General features: G+C 45.9%; 1 protein-coding gene across 2 annotated transcripts in view; it reads left to right on the top strand.

The window, feature by feature from the left end:
- The window catches only part of PIWIL1 (piwi like RNA-mediated gene silencing 1), a 510,395-nt gene that overhangs the window by 235,652 nt on the left and 256,853 nt on the right, over window positions 1-17,890 (top strand). For both annotated transcript variants that reach the window (XM_077461809.1, XM_077461808.1), the window contains exon 9: window positions 5,146-5,257. In XM_077461809.1, coding sequence (XP_077317935.1) covers window positions 5,146-5,257 — 112 coding nt within the window. The remainder of the gene's footprint in view (window positions 1-5,145; window positions 5,258-17,890) is intronic.

The raw sequence follows: 17,890 nt of genomic DNA, 5'->3' as shown, positions 1-17,890 counted from the left end.
ATTGCAACTGGCTCGTCTGCAAAAAGTGCAGTGCCTTTGGTTACTTTGTCGGCGGTCCTTGAAAGGTTCGTTGCCAGGCTGGAGGCGGTGTACAGGAGCAAAGGTGGTAAAAAGCGGCCTCTTGCCTCCCCACGTCCTCAGGGAAGAGCTTTGACGCAGACTTGGGCCCCGCTTAGACTGGCGGCCCCTGCTCTGTTATTTCAGATGATGCTGACCAGGACCGATCGGACATTGAGGATGAGTCCCCGTCCGGGTCCCCGCAAGACAAATCGCTAGTTGGAGCACTTATCACAGCTGTGCGTGATACCCTGAAAATTCAGGATGCAGCAGGTTCTTCTGCTGAAGTAGTGGTCCCTTTTGGATCCTGTAACCTAAGGTGTTTCCGTATCGGACTTATTTTGATAAGTTCATATACAAGGAATGGGGAAGCCCGCAACGGACCTTCTCGGTCCCTAAAAGAATGGCGGTGCGCTACCCCTTTGAGGAGTGCCTTCTTAAAAAATGGTCGGCTCCTCAGGTCAAGGATCCCCCAGTATCCAGGTTAAACAAAGTAACTACAATCCCGTTATAGGGGATTCCGGCATTTATGGACCCTACCAACAGGAAGGGCGAGGCAGTGGCCCATTCCTTGTTTACGGTTGTGGGGTCAGCAATACGACCAGTACTCGCCACAGCACTTGTGTCGCAGACACTGAATGGACACAACTGCAGACCAGGCATCTAAAAAAGCCTTGACATATCTACCCTTCCTTTGGAGCCTCATTGGATGACATTATTAAGAAAGTCACAGGTGGGAATTGTACCTTGCTCCCACAGGCCAGGAAGACTAAGGAGCCACGTCGCAGGCAAGGGTCCTCATTTTCCACTCAAAAGAGGCTTTTTCATCCGTCCGGGGTTTCGACTAAATGCTCCCAGTTTGACAGATCAACCTGTGAAGGACAAAAGCATCCCTGGAACCGCAAGCCTGTGAGCAAATGTGCTACCTCATGAAGCTTTTCTCCTGCCCCTCTCTCGGGTGGGGGGTCGCCTTCGGGAGTTTGCAGCCCGGTAGGCCTCTCAGCTGTGTGATCTGATTTCCTCTGGCTGCAAGATAGTTTCTCTCTTGGAAACCAAACAGATTCTTTCCTTCCAGCATATCCATACTCCCGGCTTGCCGGGAGGCCTATTGGGGGCAGTAAGGGACCTGCTAAGCTGCGGGGTGATAGTGCCTGTTCCGGAATCAGAAAGGTTTCAGCGGTTCTACTCCAATCTGTTTGTAGTCCCCAAAAAGGAAGGGGTATGTCCAATCTTGGACCTGAAAGTCCTCAATTGCTTTTTAAAAGTACAAAAGTTCAGAAATGAATCGGTTCGCTCAATGGTCGCTGTACTCCCATCAAGAGGACTCCCTGGCATATTTGGACATCCTGGATGCGTACCTGCACATTTGCAGTAGGGGAAGCCCACTACCAGTTTGTGGCTCTCCCTTTTGGCTTGGCATCAGCACCCTGAGTCTTTACCAAGGTATTGGCTCCAACTACAACGCGGGATCACAATCGACTATTCACTCATGAGAGCAGCTTCTGCCTCAGAATTAAAGGAGGATGTGGCGATCACCATGCAAACCCTGCAGGAATTTGGGTGGCTGTTGAACCTCAAAAAGTCGTTACTTATACCGACTCAGCACTTGGAGTACCTAGGCTTACTGCTGGACTCCGTTGTAGCGACAGTTTTTCTCCCTTCAGACAAACTGCAGATTCTCAGAGCTGTGGTAAAGCTATTGATGAACCGCAGGTGGTCATCGCTGCGCTTCTGCATGCGAGTCTTGGGCCTCATGGTGGCCTCCTTTTGAGGCGGTACCGTACGCCCAGTTTCAAACCAGAATCTTGCAGAAGGAGATATGGGACAAATCTCTGTTATCCCTTGATCGGCAGATTCGGGTGAGCCAGTCAGTCAGGGACTCCCTGCTCTGGTGGCTGAGGTGTCTGGCACTTCGGTCCGGGAAGTCGTTCTTACCTCTGCATTGGACAGTGGTCACAACATACGCCAGTCTGACCGACTGGGGAGGAGTACTGGGAGTACAATCGACCCTGGGCCTCTGGTCGGGGGAGGAATCCAACTTGCTGATCAATGCTGCTCGAGCTCCGAGCGATCAGGCTATGCCTCTACACACGGTCGACGATGCTCAGCTGAAGCATGGGAGGTCGCTCACATCCTTCAGTAGACATATTCCGGCCTTGTTGGCCATTTACATCCCGGGAGTAGAAAACTGTCAGGCGGACTACCTAAGTCGCAAGATGCTGGACCCAGGAGAATGAGAATTGCATCTGGAGGTGTTCAGGCTGCTTTGCCTGCGGTGGGACACACCAGACATGGATCTCCTGGCCTCCTGTCTCAATTGGAAGGTGCAGAGATTCGTGTCCAGGACAGGAGATCCTTGGGCAGATGCGTCGGACACGCTGGTGGCTCCATGGGATCAGTATCAGCTGATCTATGCCTTTCCTCCGCTGAAACTGTTACCACGTCTGCTCCGCAGAGTGGAGGCCGAGGGAATTCAAGTAATACTGATGCCCCAGTTTGGCCCCAGCGTCCCTGGTACGCAAACCTAATGCGCCTTGTGGCTGTCTCAAGGTCCAATTCTCCATCCTGCTTTACCAGCATGGAAATCTTCTTCTTGGAAGATATATATCATCGTACCTGGAAAGCCTACATCTCCATGTGTGAGGAGAGAGGTTGGCGTCCACGCTCCTATTTGATATCCAGGATCCTGCTGTTTTTACAGCAGGGAGTAGACCAGAAATTGGCTTTAAGCACCATTAAAGGACAAATATCAGCTTTGGATGTCTTTTTTTCAGCGACTCTTGGCGTCTCTCCCTAGTGAGCACTTTTGTTGAAGGGGTCCGACATGTTGTTCCTCCGGTGCATCCACCGTTACCCCCGTGGGATCTGAACCTAGTATTATTGGCGCTTCAAAAACCGCCATTTGAAAATATCAGAGAGATCTCTCTATTGACTCTCTCCCAGAAAGTGGTCTTTCTAGTGGCCATTACATCTGCCAGGAGTGTTTCGGAAATGGCGATGTTGTCTTGCAAGTCGCCCTATCTGGTTATCCACAAGGATAAGGTGGTGTTGTGTCCGCAACCTTCTTTTCTGCCGATGGTGGTTTCAGTGTTCCACATCAATGATGACATTGTGTTACCATCTCTGTGTCCTAAACCATTCCCTCCATTTCCTGGATGTGGTCCGGGCTCTGAGGGTGCATTTGTCTGCTACGGCTCCCTTTCGGAAGTCTGACTCCTTGTTTGTTTCTGTGGCTGGTCCCAAAAAAGGCATGGCGGTCTCTTCGACCACCATTTCCAGGTGGATCAGATAGATTGTAGTACAGGCCTATGCCTTGAAGGGGCAGGTGCTCCCTTTTCTGGTCACGGCCTACTCCACCAGGCCAATTGGAACGTCTTAGGCCTTCCGACATTAACCGTCTGTCATTCAAGTGTGTAAAGCGGCGACTTGGTCGTCTGTTCACACATTTACAAAATTCTACAAGGTAGATGTCGGTGCATCGGCTGATGCCGGTTTTGGCCGCAAAGTTTTGCAGGTGGCCGTGTAATTGCAGTTGTACTTACATTTTTTTTTTTTCGTTTTTTAAAAAAATATAACAGTACTGTTAAGTATATGCACTATTACCGCAAGTTTGGACGCGGTCTGTAGGTAGTGACTCCCGGATTGAGAAGCACTCTTTTTTGTGGTTATAGCTGTGTCTTGCTATTCCCACACAATTTTTTGTGGGTATAAAAGTTCTTTTTTTTTTTTTATTCTTTTTTTAATTCTTTATTTCTTTGCAAGAACAAAACAGTACATGGGTTATTAATAATAATTATACATAAGAAACACTTTCTAATAACCATATCTTGCCATTTTTATAAACAAACAAACAAAACAATATCCGTGCGATATCAACACAGTATCAATTCCCCTCAACGATTCCCTACCTTCTCCTTTGGAGAGAGAAAAAAAAAAAAGAGGGGGGGGGGAGAGAGAGAGAGAGCAGAAAGAGGATTGGGAAGAGGGAGAAAAGAGGAGGAGTCTGGCATCGCCCCTTCAAGAGGTAAAGTTTACATCACTCAACCAATTGATCTAGTCCTCAGTGTATAAAAGTTCTTTGCTATTCCCACACTGTTTGTGGGTGAAGTTTAAACCATTGAAAAAAAAAATATAACAGAAGTAGGAAGCTGTCAACATACTGTTCACAGCTGCATGCTACTGCAGTTTCTCCATTTCTGCATTGTGAACTTGACTATTTAGCAAGCCAGAACATTGTGGTGTACACTGGCATTAAGTGTAAGCTTACGTTAAAGAGACGTTAGGGTTTTTTAAAATCCTAATTACCTAGGTGGATTCTGCATTAATCCAATGTTGCATCTGTCCCCTGCCGGCTCGAATATGGAAAACCGAGCCATCAAACACTGCTGATCACTCAGTTCTCAGTGCTCTGTGAGTAGAGAGCTGGTTTATATCAGTCACTGCTGTCTGCCCTAACACTCTAAAAGCCCTTGTACACACGGTCGGAGAATCCGTCGGAATGTGTCCTATCAGACCGTGTTGTCGGATAATCCGATTGTGTGTGGTATGCATCGGACTGATTCCGTCGGAATATCCGTCTGACCCAATTTTCCAACTTGTTGGAAATATTTCCTGACCAACTGGGCTGATCGGACATACTCCGATCATGTGTAGAGAATTTTGATCGGACAAAGTGCCACGCATGCTCAGATCAAATTCCTACATCAAAGCTATTGGCTACTAGCCTGAATGTAGTCCCAACGTTAACGAAATTACGTTATCACGTTCTGAAAGATCGGATTTTTCAACAACTTTGTCCGACCGTGTGTATGCAACAGTTTCGGACCAGATCCGACAGACAAAATCCGACGGATTTGGTTGTCAAAATCTCCGACTGTGTGTACAGGGGCTAAGGGGTCTAAGTCAGTCTACTATAATTCGCCTACTGTGCTGAGCAAAGCTAATCTCCCTCCTCTCATACGATGAACAGAATGTCTTCATAGTGCACCGCAAAATGTATATTAGTGTTTACATAGCTGGTTTGTTTGATATTATGTAATAGTCAGATTTACTTTGTGTGACCATTGTGCTCCCTTTCTAACTACACAGATACAATAATAAAACATACCGCATCGATGATATCGACTGGGAATTTACTCCAGAATCTACTTTCAAGAAATCAGATGGCAACGAAATTCGCTTTATTGATTATTACAGAACAGTATGTCACTCTTGTTTAACAGAGCAATTAATTCATTCATTTGTTTGCAATGTTACATATAGTTGTACTAAATGTTGACATTCTCTATACTGGAGCGACTGAAGACTTCAACACCATTCTATTGTAGGAGGAATATTGACTTATTAGTTGTGGTTTAGATTGTAAAGTCTTTCTCTTGACTATTGCCTTCTACACATGACTAGGATGTCAAAATTTACCAGTGGTAAATATACCATTGTGATATTTTGTAATAGTTTTCCCATATACTGACTAATTTGAAGCTTGCTAAATCCCCCTGCAGTCTGGTCCACCCACGGCTGCATGTCTCAATGCAGTTTTCACAGCTCTTTACCAGTGGAAAGGAATGCATTGCAGTGAGCAGACTGAAACTTGATTTTCAAAGTTTAACAAAATTTGAATTTTTTTCTGCCTGTCTGCTGGCTGGAGGGGACTTCATCTCACTTCCTTTTTTTTTGTGCTAGACCTGCCAATCCTTTTTCCTTGATTTTATCAAATGGATAGCAAGAAAAATATTCTATAAATGGAACATAGGCAGCAAAAAGGCATTGACCTGCAAGGAGGACATAGGGCAAAAAAGTATTTAGTCAGCCACCAATTGTGCAAGTTCTCCCACTTAAAAAGATGAGAGAGGCCTGTAATTGTCATCATAGGTATACCTCAACTATGAGAGACAAAATGTGGAAACAAATCTAGACAATCACATTGTCTGATTTTCTAAGAATTTATTTGCAAATTATGGTAGAATATAAGTATTTGGTCACCTACAAACGAGCAAGATTTCTGGCTCTCACAGACCTGTATCTTCTTTAAGAGGCTCCTGTGTCCTCCACTTATTACCTGTATTAATGGCACCTGTTTGAACTTGTTATCAGTATAAAAGACATCTGTCCACAACCTTAAACAGCCACACTCCAAACGCCACTGTGTTGAAGACCAAAGCTGTCGAAGTGAAATGGATGAGAACTATAAATTAGTTCTTGGTTATCTGCTGCTATTCCTAATTAAAAAGTATAAATGTGCATGCACATTAGAAGTAAACACTCTCTGAGATATGTTCAGCTCAGGCTACTTCTAAATACTGATTTATTCGTGGGCGGTGTTAATATTTTATACAGAAAGATACGTCATTACTATGTCAGTCTAATTGGTACATCTTATTGGTTACAATACAAGAGAAATGAAGAAACTTGATGCTTGAAGTTTGGTTGAAGCTTGTTCTGTTATCTCGAATGCATTCTTTTAATGCGGGGGATGTGGGGGGTAGACGCCATCTTGGCTCCGAACATAAAGTCAATCTGTATACTACATAATAAGTAAGGAACATGTATACACATAAGCAAATAGACATTTTCTGATTATCATTATGTACATTGGATTCCTTAACAGTCCCCCCTAAAATGGCTATTTTCTTCTGTCCCTCATCTAAAAGGTCCTACTCACCTGGCCCATTCTCCTCAGCAACTCTTTTTAAGCTGTATATAGAGTTGGGCAGCAACTAGTTCACTACCCCCCTCGATACAGCTGGAGAAGGGCAATCAGGTGCTATCTACCCCTATAACCCTAGAGGATTGTGAGATTTTGGACAGGGAGTGACTGTAGAGGAGTGGAGGGTTTGTCACCCTCCATCATAAGAGGGTCCTCTTCTTCTTGGTGGAGAAATGTAGGTGGGCTGTTGTCTACAGCCTTGCTCATTAACTTCTTCATGAAAGGTAGAATACAGCATACAATCGGGGGGTAAACGAACCAGGATTATTAGTACCGTTACCCCTATCTGGGCGAGCACCTTCTGCCACCCACTCATCTAGCTAAAATATTGATCCCATGGGTCTGTAATACCGGAGTTCTTCTTCAACTCCAATGACAAATCTTCTAATTTCTTTATAGCTAAAGTTACTTTACCATTTGGGCCGGTATTATCAGGAATGTAGGTGCAACAGGTTCCCGTTTTTCCTATTTTTACAGACACTTCCTTTCTCAGCTAACAGCATGTCTAAGGCCATCCGGTTCTGGAATGTCATGTAGGAAGTGGGGGGTAACTGGCCAGCAATTCCCTGGCTTTGAATTCATCAGGGACCCCCCTTGGGACCCCTATAGCATCTATGTACACATGAGGGTCAAAGCTTCCTCCTCTGACTATATGCTGGGTCAGTGTATGTATCAGGGGTATCTTCTGCTAGGATATGGAGGGGCGTAATCACCTTTTCAAGGGCACATTCACCGGTCCAGATACCCTCTAATCTGGTCCTATGTTCCAACCCACTGTCCCTCCCAGGAACCACAATTCTGGCCCCAGTAACTGTCTGTAAACACACATATATATCCTTACCATCAGGGATGTCACTGTACCAATGGCATTGCCATGAAAGAGTCAAACAGACAAGGTACTATGTCACAGTAATCAAAGGTAAAGGTGGTCACATGTGTACCTGAAGAGTTGTACCAAAATGTAATTATGTTATAATTTTTTGTGATGACCACCTCCTGGGCCTCCCCTCTAGACCAAACAGAAAAAGGATATGCAGCATGGTCGTCATGAAGTGGGCGGGATCTTGTCCTCGGGGGTGGAGCTTTCTTGCAGTGGGAAGCGTGTATTCAGGTATTCTTCCCGGCCAATTCCACTGAGGTGGCTGTGGTCAGCAAAACTTGGAATGGACCATCATATCTGGGTTCAAGAGAATGTTTTCTCACAAATTTCTTTACCAGCCCCCAATCTCCAGGCAGTAGTTGGTGTGTTCCTGTATCTAATTCAGGATCTGGAATGGAAGAAAACACCTGGACATGCATTTGGGTTAATTCTCGTGATAATGAGGTCACATAATTAGTCAACACATCAGATTGCAACTGTAACTGTTGTGGAAAGTGACAGCCAAGTCTGGGGGCTGAACCAAACTAAATTTTATAAGGGGATAGGGCATATTTCCCCCGGGGTGTGTGTCTGACACTGAACAGGGCAATGGGCAAACTGTCTGGCCGACTCATGTTAGTCTTTTGGGCCATCTTTAACATCCTGTTTTTCTAGTGTCCCTTTCATCCTTTCTACCTTCCCGCTACTTTGGGGGTGGTAAGGGGTGTGTAGAGCCAACTGAACCCCCAGTGCTGCCCTAATCTTTTGTAAGGGTTGCTGTGAAGGCTGGGCCTGATCGCTCTCTATCACCTCTGGGACCTCAAATCTACATACTATCTCACTCAGTAGTTCCTTAGCTGTGGTCCTGGCAGTCATGTCCACCTCCACTAGGGGGCGTATTCGAATCTGTCACTCCTTTGACATTTGGGAGTGATCAATTTGTATCCTCTGGAAGGGGTATAGAGCTTTTGCCAGGTGCTTCTTCTGTGCCTTTTCTGTACATTCTGGGTTACATTTGTCGCAGATAGTGCATGATCTGCAGAAGTTGTTGGTCAATGAAGTAACTCATAAGTTCATAAGAGTCTTTGTCAAGTGGGCAGTTCCATTTCCCCATTGCACCATGGCTGGGTACATACTCCTGGGTAGACAAGGCTTCTTGCTGCACTCGAATAGTCCATCTCTGAGAGTTGCTCCTCTCCGTTTTCCAGCTTTCCTTCTCATCCAGACTTGCTGCTTCCTGTAATTATTTCAGATAAACTCTGTCCACTGGGAGAGTCTGTAGGGTATGCACAGGGTGGTCCTCTTCTACCACCCTGCTATCCACTTCCCGTGGACCACTGGCTGTCTGTTTGGCAGCTGAATCGGCTAGATTGCCTCGAGCTTCCTTCGAGTTGAGTTTGTTGTGTGCTTTTACTTTTAGAATAGTCACTTGGGTTGGGAGAAGCAGGGCGTCCAAGTCCTTGATGGCTGAGCTGTTTCCCAGGTGTTCCTGCAGCCGTCAGGAACCCTCTGTCCTTCCAGATAACACCAAAATCATGGGCAACGCTGAAAGCATATCTTGAGTCCGTATGAATGTTGGCTCTTTTTCCCTCTGCCAATTTACATGCTGTAGTAAGTGCTTGCAGCTCTGCCACCTGTGCAGACATCACCGGTGGTAAGGTTTCAGTTTGGAGAACCGAGTTTTCAGTGGTGACCTGGATCCTGCAGGGGTATTTCACTCATGGTGGGGAGATGCGTGGTTTCCAGCCGCATTAGTTTGATGCAGTTATGGGGTGACAAGTCAAGACTCGACTCCTCCTCCTTACCCCCCTCGAGAAGTGGAAGAAGGGTGGTAGGTTTCGGTGTTTGACAACGTAATAGAGTAATGCTGTCTAGAAGGTAGAAACACAGGAGTCTCAAGTGTCTGGCAATGGACAGATGTTTTGGCTGGATCTTGGTGGAGTATGGAAGCAATGTCATGGGGAGCAAGCAGAACAAGGCAGAGTCCGAGAGCCAAGTCCAAAGTTTTGTCAAACAAGGCTTGTGCAGCAAAGACAGCTCGCAGACACAATGGGCCTCCTCTTGCTATCGCATCCAGCCGACAGGAATAATATCCTATAGGGCGTAGGCAGATGCCGTGTGATTGGGTGAGTACACCTGTAGCATGTCCCAGATGTTCGGATACAAAGGGCTTGAACGTTTTGTCGTAGTCTGGGAGCCCTAGCACCAAAGATGGTGTGCTTGAAGGCCTCAAAGTTGGATATTGCTTCAGGAAACATCTGGAAGGGGTCTGATTTCAGGGCATCATACAAAGCTTGCATCAGTAGGGAGCCTTCTGAAATCCATGCTCTGCAATAGGAAATTAGTCCAAGGAAGGAATGAAGGGGCTTCTGGCCTTGTGGCAGTGGGATGTCAGAGATTGCTTACACCCTGTCTTCAGTGAGGTGTATTGTCCCATGGGACAAGACAGTGTCCAAGAACAATTACAGATGTTGAGCACCACTGCAATTTGGGCTTTGAGGCTTCGCAACCCTGTTTGGCAAGATAGCACAACTGGCTTTCTGAGGTGACTTCAACAGTGGGTAAGTCAGCTGCACAGTGGAGAAGGTCATCAACATATTGGAGGAGAATCACTTCCAGGTGATCCTCTTGTTATGTGTCAAGGATGATAGCCGTAGCATTTGCAAACTAGCTTGGAGAGTTCTGTGCCCCTTTTTGGCATAACTGTCTGGGTACGTTGCTGCTTCTTTTCGTGGGAGAAGGCAAAGAGGTACCTGCAGGAAGGATGCAGGGGTACACTGTAGAATGCATTTGCCAGGTCCACCACAGTGAAGTACTCAGCCATTGGAGGTACAGCTGATAAGGTATGTGGATTTGGCACAATTGGGGTGTCCAACACTGTGACTTCGTTAATTGCTCGCAGATCCTGCACCATCCTGTATCTGTCAGGTTCTCCCTTAGGTGTTTTCTTCTTGACAGGAAAAAGAGGTGTATTACATGGTGAGGTACAGGGGATCAAGGCCCCATTCTGGATCAAGGCAGCTACATGTTTCGAGATAGCTTCTGATTGCGCCAACTTAAGTGGGTATTGTGGTTTCCGGGGCAATGATGCGCCCTCTTTGAGCTTGACTGAAACTGGTGGCACTTTTAAGTGACCAATGTCTTCCGGGCCTGTGGACCATAGGCACGCAGGAATTCTGTCAAGTACTTCTTTTGGTATTGAACTTGGAGTTATTGCTTCATGAAGTGTCATCAGGAGAGGCAGAGAATACAAAGCAGATGAGTCTTCCAAGGATAGGGGAGTATGTAACTTCACCCCCCCCCCCCCTATAGGTGTGAAAATGATTGACGCCTGTAGTCTGGACAGCACATCAGCTCCTTGTAGATTCAAGGGACATGTAGAGGACACCACAAATCTGGTAAGCAAATCAGGAAATGTCCCCACTTGGAGAGGCTCAGTGAGTGGACTGGAGCGGGGCACCCCATCCACTCCCACGCAGGAAACATCAATAGTGGAAAGGAAAGAATTATCAGGCAGGTCCTCAGCCCTCAACACACTCCTGGCTGCACTCATGTCAATGAGACAAGTGGTAGGTTTTCCTTGTATAGGTAACGTGACCTTTGCTAGGGGTCCCCCAGTCTAATTTGAGGACACTGTCATAAGGGGTGACACGGGTTTTCTCATTTCCTAGCATGAGTTGGGGCGTGGTGGTGGAGGTTCATGTCCACGTCGCACTTCGCGGGGATCCCTGTCTTGTCTCAGATGTCTTGGGGCTCTGCGTACTCTTCTGATGTGACCCCGCTTCCCACAGTTGTAACAGATGATCTTTTCCCTGGTATTGGGCAGTGGTGGACGAGTGTAGGCGGGATCTTCGTCTTGTGTTACCATGAGGGGCGTTGGTTTTTTTTCCTTTTTGGTTTTCTATCCCTCTGGCCACCAACAGTAAATTGGACATTTTCATTGAGCGATATTCAGGGTGGGCCACCATCAGGCTTTTTCTGATATCCTCTCTGAGTCCTGAGACAAAAGCAGATGATAACACGTGTGTGTGTGTCTTTTCATAGAGGAAGAAGCCCAGATGTTCAAAGGCCTGTATGAGTCTAGCATGATACTTCTCCACAGACTCCCCTTTATCTTGGACAATATCTTGGATTGTGGTGGTCTGATCTGCCAATTTCTCCTTTGCCCAGTCGCGGAGTTGTGCACAGAACTCCAAGCCTGAGGTATAAGAGGTGGCACTTGCCAGGCAGGCATCATTGAAGGCTGTCTGCATGACTGGCCAAAAGACATGTCCTGCTTTAATTTGGCATAGGCTGATCAAGTCTCTCCAGACAGCTGAGTAAGCTTCTTGTATCTGCACTATCCCGCGGTAGAAGGGCATTGGCTGTTTCTCTGGGTCAGGCAGACTTGTCACTAAGGTTGCTGCTTGTGATGGGGTAAAAGCGACATACATCACCAGTGCCCCTTCTGGTAACCGAGACTGGTGTTGAGGCGGGGGGGCTGAGAATGGGCACTGTTTCTCATGGTTGTCAGCATATGTTTGAGATCCTCTCGGAACTGTGAGTCCGGAGCCGGATTAGGGGTTAAGACAGCAGGTGGCCTTGCTGCCTGTTGTTGGCCTTCCCACTCGGACGCTTCTTCATCATTAACATATCCGGCCTGTGAAGGTAGTGCTTCCATATTAGGGAAGACAGGTGTGTGGTAAGAACCATCCTGGTTTAAATGGGAAGAACTGGTTATATGCCACGGCTGGGCCTATTGGGTGTACCAAGATGGCCGCCGGCAGTAAGTGCACTGGGCTGTGCCTGAAGCGAGGGCTTGGGTGTACCAAGATGGCCGCCTGGGAGTGGTCACAGTGGGTTATGCTCGGGTTGGGGTGGTGAGAAGGGAGTGGGCGTTAGTTGTCCCTCTCCTCCTTCGTTCCAGTTTTTGTATATGGGGGCGGTACAGCCACATTTATTAACTCTGTGATTCACATACATAGCACAATTTGCATCTTTCTTGATTTCCTCTTCTATCCAACCTTCTTTGTGCAATGACCTTGCCGTCCTGTACCATGCTTCTGCCACATCCAATAAGCCGTTATCACACAGACTCTACTTTTTCTTCTTATCAGCACATGCCATTCTTCTGCTTCTTGCAACATCTTCTCTCTTCTTCTAATATCACATTCTAGCATTCCCTTCTCTCTCTCACTCTCTCTCTCTCTTTTTCAGCGGACGGCTTAAGAGGAGAATACAGGCAACAAAGTGGTTAATACTCCTCTGACTGCTGTCTTATCAAAGAATTCCTAGGGTGGGGGCTCGCATCCCTGCGAGAGATCTGTCTCCTAGCACACTCCTGACTATTCTATCTCTTCGAGGGTCAAAACTAGCACGTCAGAGGTGGTGTGGAGCAGTGGCTTATGGCCCAACTGATCCTTCAGGTAGCCACTTTCTCTCACTGTCACCCTCTTCGTGTATATCAAACAGTAATGGACAAATACACACAGGACATGACACCTGACACTCTTTGAACTGCAAAGATAGCTCTCGGGAAAAGCTCACCTGAGTCACAAGACTGCCAAATTCCAGCTAGCCTTCTTTCAAACTGCCCTCATTCACAGTTTGAGCTAAACCCTCAGGACAGCTTTCCCGAGCAGAACATTCATAGACGTTTCGCAAGACTGCCACATCCGCAAGTCTTCTTTCAAACTGCCCTCATTCACAGTTTGAGATTAACCCTCAGAGGTCCTACACAGCCAACCTCGAGTAACCCCGTCTATAAATGCCTGCAGAATTCCACCCCACCACCAGAGATACAATCTAGGGGTGAGGATGGACACACGCCTGCAGCTGCACTTTCAGTCTGCTAAATTTGCAGCCCTTCAGAATGACAGACACTGAACAGATAATAGTCAGCAGAAAACCATTAGCAGGTTCGTTAAAACGGCTTCAGGCGAGAAATAAGTTACCTGCCTCTTTGAACAATCGAAAGGAGCCAACAAGACCAAATCAACCAGCCAAACCAGAGAGGTCGTACAAATGGTAAGGATAAATATGCTTACCGTACTGTTAGGGCTGCGCGCTTAACCCCCTTCTCTGATCTGGCCAGCCGTTCAGTCCTGGAATGCGGTCTCCCTTCGATTGAAGCCTGAAAGCCCCCGCAGATTTGGGCGCCAGTTGAAATGGATGAGAACTATAAATTAGTTCTTGGTTATCTGCTGCTATTCCTAATTAAAAAGTATAAATGTGCATGCACATTAGAAGTAAACACTCTCTGAGATATGTTCAGCTCAGGCTACTTCTAAATACTGATTTATTCGTGGGCGGTGTTAATATTTTATACAGAAAGATACGTCATTACTATGTCAGTCTAATTGGTACATCTTATTGGTTACAATACAAGAGAAATGAAGAAACTTGATGCTTGAAGTTTGGTTGAAGCTTGTTCTGTTATCTCGAATGCATTCTTTTAATGCGGGGGATGTGGGGGGTAGACGCCATCTTGGCTCCGAACATAAAGTCAATCTGTATACTACATAATAAGTAAGGAACATGTATACACATAAGCAAATAGACATTTTCTGATTATCATTATGTACATTGGATTCCTTAACAGAAGGACACCAGAAACAAAATTGTAGACCTGCACCAGGCTGGGAAGACTGAATCTGCAATAGGCAAGCAGCTTGGTGTGAAGAAATCAACTGTGGGAGCAATAATTAGAGAATGGAAGACGTACAAGACCACTGATCTCCCTCGATCTGGGGCTCCACGCAAGATCTCACCCTGTGGGGTCAAAATGATCACAAGAACGGTGAGCAAAAATCCCAGAACCACACGGGGGGGGCGACCCCATGAATGACCTGTAGAGAGCTGGGACCAACGTAACCAAAACTACCATCAGTAACACACTAGAAGAGATCTGCATGGAGGATTCGGTCGACATGCCAGCAACAGTGTGTGACAACCTAGTGAAGACTTACCGAAAACGTTTGACCTCTGTCATTGCCAGCAAAGGATATATAACAAAGTATTGATGAACTTTTAATATTGACAAAATACTTATTTTTCACCATAATTTGCAAATAAATTCTTTCAAAAATCGGAAAATGTGCTTGTCTGGATTTGTTTCCACATTTTGTCTCTCACAGTTGAGGTAAACCTATGATGACAATTACAGGCCTCTCTCATCTTTTTAAGTGGTAGAACTTGCACAATTGGTGGCTGACTAAATTCTTTTTTTCTCCACTGTATGTTCAATGGGTCCCCAATTAAGCACAGCCATACTGTGACAATGCAATGCAAAATGCAATGCTGTGAATTGAAAATGTCTATACATATATCTTACTTATACAGGACACAGACAACTAATACACCATGGTTATAATGGTTATAATTTCATACCCTCAGATGACTGTACACTAGAAATCTTTTGAGAACATGCTCCCTTCAGGGTTTACTTCACCTTTAAACCCGTTTTATACAGAGCGTCTTTGCCATTCGCGCTAAAGCTCCACTAGTCATAGCGTTGCTAACGGCGCACTTTTAACCCCCAAAAAAGTCTTAAACTCCCATTTTTCCGCACTTTCAAATCGCTTTTCAATCGCTTTGAAAGTGCTGCCCATTCATTCCAATCCGCCCCAAACATGCTGCTTGCAAGTCTTTTGGATCGTCCAGCAAGCGCACCGCCCGAATATGAAAAATCACACAGGAATGAATGGGAGGAGGTTTTCAGGCACTTAGAGGTTATTTCCAGCGATAAAGCACCTGAAAACCACCCCAGTGTGAAAGGGGTCTTAACCCTACTACACTATGCACGTTTTCAGTTTTTTGCTAGTGTCTATAGATGATGGACCTCTTCTTGGAGAAACCAGCTTTACTACTTTATTATTGTCTATATTTTTCCTGAAGAATTTTATCGGCTCTCTCCCTCTACCGCCTCGTAGTTGGCCCTATCTGCTTACCCGCATTCTCCTCCGTTAGTAGGAGATGGCGTTGAATACCAGCCTGTCTGGCTGGGGGAAAGTGTTTTGAATCCGAGGCTCAAGGCCGGTGAATGACAAAGCAGGCCTAACCTTCTGGGCAAAGCTGCTTCGAGGGAGTCCGGTTAGAAGCCATTCAGACACAGCAATGGCTGATGCCTATGGCACAGAGTGACAGTAGGAGCTTAACTGTGGTGCAGGAGGTTTCTGTACGGTGGGGGAACTCAAATTAGTTTTTTCTCTGTTCTTTATGTTCTGGGCATAGATCTCTGTAAGCCAGACTACCACAGTTGTCAACTCTGGATTGCGGAGGGCAAATTCTGCTTCCAGACATATTTCATCAGTTGTCTGTGGTGGGGTTCCCTGGACATAGATCTTTTGGCATTGTATCTCAATAGGTAGGTTTCAAGGTTCATGTCAAGAAAGAGGCATCATCTGACAGTTTCAGTGAAACACGCTAGTTGTGCTGTGGCATCGTTACCAGTGCATTTATGCTTTTCTTCCTCTGAATTGCTTTCCTCGCCTTCTACACTGGTCTGTGACCAGAGGCTCCCGAGCTTTCTGGTGTCTCCGGTTTTTGGCCTTGGTGAGACTGGAATGCCTAATTGGCATGGTTGCGAACGTCCCCTGGTGTTTGCTGCTACAGAAAGTTTTCCTTTCATCAATCTTCCACACTGCCTTCCTGTCACTGGCTTGACCGTGGGTTCTGAGAGACAGGATGTTATTGGTTCAGTGATCTCTACCATGCTAAATGAATGTGCTTCAAACTTTAGGAGGATTATCATTGTCCTTGGTGTGTCTACATTCCTTAGTCTGAGGTTGCAAGTTTGTACCCGCATTCCTTCATGGTTTTTCTGGTTGTGAGCTTCTTTCATTGGGGCATAGGGCAGGAGCTGGTTTTAATTACCTTTTGGGCCAGGTATCTGCTCTGGCGCCCTATTATACAGAATTTACAGTCAGGTCCATAACTATTGGGATATTGGCACAATTCTAATCTTTTTGGCTCTATACACCACCACAATGGATTTGAAATGAAACAAACATGATGTGTTTTAACTGTAGATGTTTGGCTTTAAATTGTGGGTATTTACATCCAAATCAGGTGAACGGTGTAGGAATTACAACAGTTTGTATATGTGCATCCCACTTTTTAAGCGTCCAAAAGCAATGGGACAATTAGCTGCTCAATTTTTCCATGACCAGGTGTGTGTTATTGCCTCATTATCCCATTTACAAGGAGCAGATAAAAGGTCCAGAGTTAATTTCAAGTGTGCAGTTTGCATTTGGACTCTGTTGCTGTGCACTCTAAATATGAGATCCAAAGAGATGTCACTGTCAGTGAAGCAAGCCATCGTTAGGCTGAAAAAAACAAAACAAACCCATAAGAGACATAGCAAAAACATATTAGGTGCAGTCAAATGAATTGTTTGGAACATCCTTAAAAACAATGAACACACCGGTGAGCTCAGCAACACCGGAAGACCACGGAAAACAACTGTGGTGGATGACCGAAGAATTATTTCCCTGCGGAAACAGTTGGCTAGATCAAGAACACTCTCCAGGAGGTAGGTGTATGTGTGTCAAAGTCAACAATCAATAGAAGACTTCACCAGAGTGACTACAGAAGAGGGTTCACCACAAGATGTAAACCATTGGTGAGCCTCAAAAACAGGCAAGCCAGATTAGAGCTTGCCAAACAACATCTAAAAAAGCCTTCACAGTCCTGGAATAACATCCTATGGACAGATGAGACCAAGATCAACTTGTACCAGAGTGATGGGAAGAGAAGTGTATGGAGAAGCAAAGGAACTGTTTATGATCCAAAGCATACCACCTCATCAGTGAAGCATGGTGGTGGTAGTGTCATGGCGTGGGCATGTATGGCTGCCAATGGAACTAGTTCTCTTGTATTGATGATGTGACTGCCGACAAAAGCAGCAGGATGAATTCTGAAGTGTTTCGGGCAATATTATTTGCTTCAGAACTCATTGGACGGCGCTTCACAGTGTAGATGTACAATGACCCGAAGCATACTACGAAAGCAACCAAAGAGTTTTTTAGCTGAAAGAAGTGGAATGTTATGCAATGGCCAAGTCAATCACCTGACCTGAATCTGATTGAGCATGCATTTCAATTGCTGAAGACAAAACTAAGGGAATATTCCCCAAGAACAAGTAGGAACTGAAGACAGTGCAGTTGAGGCCTGGCAGAGCATCACCAGGGATCAAACCCAGCATCTGGTGATGTCTAAAGCCGCGTACACACGTAGCGGTATGTCCGACGTACTTAGTCTGGCGGACTTCCCGCCAGACTGTCCGTCAG

This window comes from Lithobates pipiens, unplaced genomic scaffold (genome assembly GCF_037356315.1).
Source record: "Lithobates pipiens isolate NorthernLeopardFrog02 unplaced genomic scaffold, aLitPip1_a1.2 Scaffold_3, whole genome shotgun sequence".
In the NCBI taxonomy this organism is placed as follows: domain Eukaryota; kingdom Metazoa; phylum Chordata; class Amphibia; order Anura; family Ranidae; genus Lithobates; species Lithobates pipiens.
This window is presented reverse-complemented; position numbering and strand designations above follow the sequence as displayed.